Source organism: Trachurus trachurus, assembly GCF_905171665.1.
Source record: "Trachurus trachurus genome assembly, chromosome: 6".
NCBI lineage: Eukaryota > Metazoa > Chordata > Actinopteri > Carangiformes > Carangidae > Trachurus > Trachurus trachurus.
The window spans coordinates 26937950-26946096 of NC_139897.1; the positions used below are offsets into that span (position 1 = coordinate 26937950).

Genomic DNA, 8147 nt, shown 5'->3' on the forward strand with positions numbered 1-8147 from the left:
TTTTTGTCATTTACTTTTTATTGATTTTTGATATAAACAAACAATCAAACAATGAACATTAAGACCTACAGTATAGACGAGCGCAAAAATATCAGGAGGAAAGTAAAAAATCTACATAAAGAAACACCTCCAGTCATGAAAGTAAGCAATAAAAGTAAAAAAGGGTAAAGAGGAAAATAAATAACTAATGATAGTCAAATCAGAGATTAGATTAGGATAGATAGATAGATAGATAGATAGATAGATAGATAGATAGATAGATAGATAGATGGATGGATGGATGGATGGATAGATAGATAGATAGATAGATAGATAGATAGATAGATAGATAGATAGATAGATAGATAGATAGATAGATAGATAGATAGATAGATAGATAGATAGATAGATAGATAGATAGATAGATAGATAGATAGATAGATAGATAGATAGATAGACAGACAAATGTTAAAAACAATATTGTAAGTGCAATCCTCTAATCATACAAGAAAGATGGGGGCTGGTAAAAGCAACACGTGTCTATCTGTAATATTGTTATATCTGCTCTATAGCAGTTTTAATGAACAAACCAATCCACAAGGAAAACCAAAAGGATGAAATGAACAGTGACTCATATAACAACAGATTGCATCTGTATCCATCATGTCATGTCACATTTTGTACATGTAGAACAAAATATCTTCATCTTTTTTATTTCTTTTCAGCCAAAGGAAGAATTACTTGCTGGTTGGAACAGCCAACGGACTTCTCACTGTTTATGAGGACTCTATTCTTATGGTAAATATGAAGTATTAAATAAAAGATCAAGTGTGTTTGTTCCCTGTGTTTTCTTTTCTTTTCTCTGTTTGTTCATTTAAATCCAGAAGTCCGGTTTGGGATCTTTATTTTCTTCCTGTTCTCTGTGTTTTCCAGCAGGAAAAAGGCTGGCCGGTTAAAACCATCTCTGTGGGAAACGTCAGCACGCCCGTCATGTGTCTGGGCCAGTCGCTGTATTCGCTGGACAGCAGGTGTGTGTGGGCCGGCTGCGGCACCAGGATCCTCTCCTTCACCGCCGAGTACGACGTCTGCAGGGCCATCGACACCAGACCCAACCTCATCTTCCAGTGAGTCCACATCATGTCCATCCAGGCTGGGGATGAGCTGATTTGAGCTGAATTTAAAGTCCAGGGACAGTATAGAAATGGGATGTTGTCATCCTATCTGTTGATGAATGAACAACAAAACAAAATGAAAAAAAAAAATGAATTTGTGATGGAAAGAATCACTTTTTCAATGAGGCTTCAGTGATCTAAATTCGAGGAGATCTGGAAGCAATGGAAAATGTAGATTTCCCTTCTTTTGTTTAGTGTTTTTTTTTTCTTTATATATTAAGATGTATTTAGTTAAAGGGACAACAAGGAGTTTTGGAAAGCGGAAGTGTTTTCACACTACATTTCCCATGAGTCTCCGGCCCCGTGCACGGTGAAATTCTTGGAGCGGTGCAAGACGGACGAAAGCGAAAACATTTGCCAAGAATATTTTCATTGATCAAGAATGAAAGTCAGAGGTTCGAAGACGATCAGATACTGTCGTAGTTCCGACCATAAACGGCGATTCGGTGACGTTATTCACATGACCCGCCGGGCTGCATCCACCACTAATAATAATAACAAAATAACGATAAAGACAAAACAATATATTTATCTAAATGGACCCATTAACAAGTGGTAACGGAGATTCATTCACATTAATATGAGACTTTTTTATAACCAAATACAAACTCCTCGTTGTCCCTTTAAATATTTATTTCCTTGTATTATTATATTAGAAAACACCCCATGTTCATGTGTTATTTTATAAAATGCTGAGTTTTGTGTGTGTGTGTCCTCTCCAGGCAGCAGCGGTCAGTGAGCGGTGAGGCTTGTGTGTCTCGAATGGTTGTGGACAAATATGTGTATCTGAGCAAAACCGGGACGTCCACGGTCGAGGTTTGGGACAAGAGGAGCGAGCGGATGGTGGACTGCATCGACTGCGCTCAGATCATCAGGTAAAGACACACAACACAACAACAACGAGGCTGCATTTATAAGGAAGAAGAGGTGGAAACAGTTAAGACAAAGCTAAAGTTCCCACCCACATGAATAAATGCTCCTGTCCCATCAGGCAGGACTCGGGCTGCAGAGGCAGGCAGGGCAGCGAGGCGGAGCTGCCCAGCGAGGCGACGCCCACCTGGGCCAGAGTGAAGGCTCTGATGGTGCAGACGGCTGCAGCTCTCTGGATCGGCACCAGGGGGGGCCACCTGCTGCTGCTGGAGCTCTCCAAACACCAGATGCTGCAGGTCATCAGCCTGCGCTGCAACTCCATCCGCTGCATCACCTCTGCACTCATCGGTGGGTCCTCGGCTTTGACTCATCTTACTATATTATTAATGCATTTCATTGAATTTGGTTTATTTCCATGTGCAGGTCGGCTTGTACATAGTTATCTATACATTTATCTACTGTGTGATATCACTTTGGGGCAGTTTGCTGCATACATTTGAATATTATTACAGGGAAATGATTGTCTTTAAACTTAAAACAGCAATTTATACATTATGATTAGCATAAATGGTCATCATCACAGTACATTAGGCAGCTCTAATGCCTCCTAATATCCTCAGACTAAGGAGAAAATATGTTTCCTGCTCATTTTGTTCCATATTTTCAACATTAATTCATTATTCAAGCAATGTTTTGCCATAAGCACATGCAACAACACAAGACTTCCTGGTTGTTTTTGGTGTCTTTTCCTCTGGTTTCATGGAGAAGCAGCTGTTTCACACAATAAGCATCCGAGCTGCAGAGTAAATAACAGTTGCAGTGCAGCGTGAGACATTTAGAAGAGAGTGTGAAAATGGATAAAAAACAGAAAAGGGATGGAAGTTGAAATGAGTGAAGAAAACTGTTTTTAACAGCTGGGTTATTCTTTTGTTTTGGTTTCATGCTCTGTCAGGGTGTTTGTGTGCAGAAATGTGTGAACGAGCCCAGCATGCTGCTCACAGTTTGCTCACTCTTTTGTCTATTATGTTTGTTTTCCTTTACCCCGCAGTCTCTTATTCTGGATTTGTAGCTGTAATTCTCATTCTCATCGCTTAATAACTAAATCCACACCAATGCTTCTTTTTTTTTTTCTGCGTGTGTGTGAATAGAAACACTAAACTTGAAGAATGTGGTGCTGACTTTGGGCAGAAGACTCCCACAAGACAGGAATCAGTTTGGTGAGTGTGACGGTTCATTGTTTTGTCCCACAGTCATATCGCTGTGTGAGGTTCTCTGTGTTGGTCTGAAGTTTGTGTGTGTGTGTTTGTGTGTGTGTGTGCCCTCAGATGAGGAGTCGGTGCTGATGGTGTGGAACAGCACGATGCCGATGGAGGTCAAAGACCTGAACAGACACTGTGAGAAGAGAGAGCAGATCGCCGCCAAGATGAGAGAGCAGCTCCACCACAGCTGAGCCCACAGGTTTGTGTGATTTTTGTCGTGTCCTCATCACAACCTACATTTTAACTCATGGCCATTGTGCAGCTTGATTGTGGTAAGAGTGAAACTGAATAAGAGACCTCGCCTGCGTCCTATCTCACAGATCTCAACCTCAAAGGCCCTGAAAAACATGACTCTCAAAATAAGCTATTTAGTTTACTGCTGTCTTTACCATTCCTAAAAAACACATGAAGATATATTTCATATTTTTCACAAGCCTGAAGAGGCCTTGATGCGAAACGCGTTGCTTAATAAATCATATATCCTCCATACAGTCTTAGTGTGCGGTTTTGTGGTTTTCTTTCTATTGATTGTACTTTTTTTTTTTTAACAACTTTATTTAAGGCATTTTCAGTTATATAAGAGTAACAAACATACAAACAAACGAATAATCAAAAATACAAGATACAAGATATCAGATCTTGTGAACATAATCCCACTCGGGGGATTCGCCCTCCCACATACCCTCCCTTGGGACCAAGAGTAGAAAAAAAAAAAAGAAAAGAAAAAAAAGGGGGATCCAATGTTGCAAAAGTGTGACATCAAAAGACTAGTCAGACAGATTGAAAATACCAAAATAATATGATTAGTTAGAGAATAAACTTCTTAACATAATCAATAAAAGGAGACCACACTCTGGTGTATGCATATTGATTGTACTTTTACGCCACACTACCAGCACCTCGACTGTTTGCTGTGCATTTTTCAAATTTTTTGATATATTTCAAACCTTAAATTGATTTTATTCATAATTTAAAAAAACAACTCTTACTTTCCTGTTGGATTAATAAACCATGGATACATATCATACTGGTTTTTGTTTTATATTAGTGGATTATGACTTGTGTCGATCAGTATAATGATCATTTCAACCATACCAATAACATCATTTATAGCGAGAGGCTGACATCAGACACGCTAAACAAAAGAAACTCACTGGGATTTCTAAACTAAAGATCAAACTGTTTATTAACAAAAACATAGATGATCTTATAATAAAATGCACAAACTTAAGTCAAAGTAATCACAGTGATCAATGAAGAAACAGCCAAAAAAAGAGGAATCCACAAAAACAAAAGATACGCCATCTCCCCAACAATAGAATAGTAACAGATGAACATATTAAGTGCTATCTCCGCCCATCACACCTCAATATATCACGAACTAAATCAGAATCAAAACAAACAACACCAAAATAACCCTTAACCTAAAGTAACAGAAAACACAATTCACGGCTCCTACATCATTTTCATTTCTTTTGTTTTATTTACAGGATTGCTCGAGGAAAAGGGATCAAATCTCCAGTGGAGCGATGCATCAACAGACGTTTTACCTCATGTTTGGACAGCCATGCGTAGAGAGGGGAGGGGAGCACCTTGCAATGAATCACTCTAAAGAATTTGAGTCACGAAATCCAGATTTTTTTGAAGACGCACATCACATTTATCAAATGCTGCGTGTGCCGTGTTTTGCCAGATGAGCACAATCAAAGAGAGACATTCATCTAAAAGGGACACAGGTGATCCGATTTGTGTTGTAATCAGAGCAGGGAGCGGTGCAGATGCTCAGGATGACCTCCTGTTCCTTAGTGAAGACTGATGTTTGTTTACTTGTAGTGTGATAGAAAAAAAAACTGGAAGAAAGCCAAAGGAAAGAAAATGTATATTTGATTATTTATTCTCATGTCTATGTGTGTGTGTTTACCACTGAGCTCATTCTCTCCACAGCAGTAAAATAAGACCATGGAGCTCCTCATGATGCTGCCGGCTTTGTACACATGTTTTTTTCTTTTTTTTAATGTAAAATTACTGTTGATTGAAGAATGTGTCAATCAAAGCAAGAACGTAAATGCTATTTTATGTACTGTCATGGCTCTGTGTTGTTGGTGGGACACCATTATTTACAAGCAATTAAACTAAAGAGAGGTTGTTTTGTTAGATGTAGGCCTTTCTCCCACTGAATATGGTTTCCTGCCAGGGATGGATGGAAGTAATTGTTGCTTTGGCCATTGTTTCATTTACAAGAACACAGTCATATTTATCTACAGTGGCATGCAGACGTTTGGTTACCCCTAAATGTCTGTTAATGTGAACAGTGAAGCAAGTGGAAGATGAAATTATCGCTAAAAGGCATTACAGATGACACATTTCCTTTACATTTTATTCTAATTTTTCACATTTTCAAATGACAGAAAAGGAAAAGAGCAGCAGCAACGGTTTGGACACCCTGCATAGCCCCCATTTGGAAACTGTCACGGTGTATAAAATTTATACAGACAAGCTATTACTATTTGTCTGATACCGTGGTCAAAGACAGTTATCTGAGAGCTCAAGTCTCCTGGGTTTCCCATTGTTTTGCAGGCTGCTGCTTTGTTTCCCTTTTTCACTCTGTAGAAAACAAAAACAATACACTGATATTGCCTAAAAAAGAGGTGTGGCAAAAGAGTGTTTCATGTTTAACTTTATGCCTTTTGGAGATCTAACAGTTCACATTAACATACATTTTGACCCGGTGCCCAAACTTTTGCATGATGCCACTTAGTGTCAATTTATTATGGGAATAGGAAACCGGATCCAAAATGGTGTTTTTTTTTTTTTTTTTTTAACCGTCACTGTTTGCTCTGCACGTGCATGATACGCCCATTTTACGTCAGTTATGTCAGGTCAGATTGGACGTACAGGAAGAGCCACCAACCGCGGACTAGGGTTAACAGGTAAGCATTGCTAACTACAGTTTAAGAAAAGACGCGGAAAAAAGACAAGAGTTAAAAAACAAACACGGCCATTGGAAAACTTTGTAGGTGAGTGAAGGAACACTTTGATGTCGAGTCATGACGTTTCTTCTAGACCATAAACACCTGCTAAGCTAATGCTAATGCTATTAGCAAATTTTTAGCTATTTGATTTCCATAAGTTGCGGTTGCTAATGGTAATGCTAGTTATATTTGACTAACAAAAGTAAGACACAGCTAACATCAAAGTGATTTGATATAAGAGAAAATACCAATTGCGTTGAGTATTTATTCTGAGAGTTGCTTTCCCAATTTTAGTATTAGCAAAATTAGCATGTAGCATTTTCATGTAGGTTTATCTCAAAGGAATAATGACAAACTGAGAATATCCTGAAATTAAAGAGGAACTATGCAAGATTTTTTTTTTTTTTTTACGTTAAGTATGCTAAATTTTTACCTCAATTCAACAGCTTCAAGGTAATTGTGATGGTTCAATAAATTACTTTGTAATTACTAAGATCAGAGCCTCTGACCCGGTGTCCCAGCTCTCGTCTCTGCATCACCATGGCCCAAACGCACCCTGTAACCCGTAATCTCTTGTTTATGATGGATTCAAATATAGGCTACACATCGTAACGTGTATAACGTTATCCCCCACTCCATGGATTGCTTTCTCTCTGGCTTCATGGAAAACAAATGCACATTGCCGGGGGGAGAGTTGGCAAAACGGGAAAAGCGAATGGACTTGCATAGTTCCCCTTAGTTCAAAGACAAATTTCTGTCAGTCGTGACAGACAATAAAGTTGATCTATCTATCTATCTATCTATCTATCTATCTATCTATCTATCTATCTATCTATCTATCTATCTATCTATCTATCTATCTATCTTTACGACTGAATGCAAAAAAAAACACAAACATCTATTTCATGAGGGTATGGACCATATGTGATCTTTAATCTTGACAGGGAAAAAAAGACATTTGCATTTGAAGCCATTTCATGGAAAAAAAAAAATATGTACAAGGAGGACTCAGTCCTTACAAACACTGACAATACATTAGTAAAAAACAAAGAGATGAGAGTTAAGGATTTGAAGTACTTCTGAACCTTAAAAACACGGTGTCCTGATATCCAAACTATCAAGATAAATATATTTATAATATTTATATTATATTTACAGAATACCTTAAATATACAACGATCATCATGTATTCTATAAACAAATATAAATTACTTAGGCACACTTTTGTCTCAAACAATCATGGGGGGTGGTTTTCAAAGGCCATCCTCTAGATTGATGTGAACTTTCATCAAAAAAAATCTCTTCCGTGTTGCAGTGTCATGCCATCCAGACGGCCTGCGCTGCTGCTAATCTCATTATCGGTTGGCCAGCGGTTACAGGTTATAATGTACACAACCACTTTTTACAGCAGGACTTGAAGCTGGCTTGATTTTTACACCACCCACAGACACAGACGCAGTCCCCAAATGACCTCATGACCCCCTGACTTGCTCCTCTGCATACTCCTCTTTGCAGATTCTTGTTCAAGTAGGCCTGGTGGGGTAATCCACCTTATTGCTTACACCTGTCCGCTCCTGCAGGATCTGCAAGGAGGAGGGAGCAAAGGTTGGAGGGAGCAGGGGGTAAGAGGTGAATTCGGGATGCCACCGAGCAAATGGGTCAATGAATGGTTCAGACAAGGACAAGGTTTATTTCCACACCTTTTTTTTGTAAGGTAGACAATCATATAAGGTTCAGAGACGACAAATAAGAGAGCAGCTACGATATCTACAAAGAATATACAGTACGAGTGAAATATACATTGATGATACAGCCAACTAAAACGCACGCAGTGGGGTGGAGGGGGAGGAGTGGCCAGCCGGGATGGCCGGGCAGGGCTTACTATTACAGTCAGT

General features: G+C 39.0%; 1 protein-coding gene across 1 annotated transcript in view; it reads left to right on the top strand.

Moving 5' to 3' along the window:
- lrrk2 (leucine-rich repeat kinase 2) overlaps positions 1–5266 on the top strand; it is a gene marked incomplete at its 5' end in the record, with an annotated part of 46696 nt that extends 41430 nt beyond the window's left edge. The window contains 7 exons of the mRNA XM_083972864.1: positions 705–777; positions 913–1103; positions 1874–2026; positions 2143–2369; positions 3170–3238; positions 3347–3479; positions 4771–5266. Coding sequence (XP_083828990.1) covers positions 705–777; positions 913–1103; positions 1874–2026; positions 2143–2369; positions 3170–3238; positions 3347–3471 — 838 coding nt within the window. The 3' untranslated portion in view covers positions 3472–3479; positions 4771–5266. The remainder of the gene's footprint in view (positions 1–704; positions 778–912; positions 1104–1873; positions 2027–2142; positions 2370–3169; positions 3239–3346; positions 3480–4770) is intronic.
- Positions 5267–8147: the final 2881 nt, after the last annotated feature.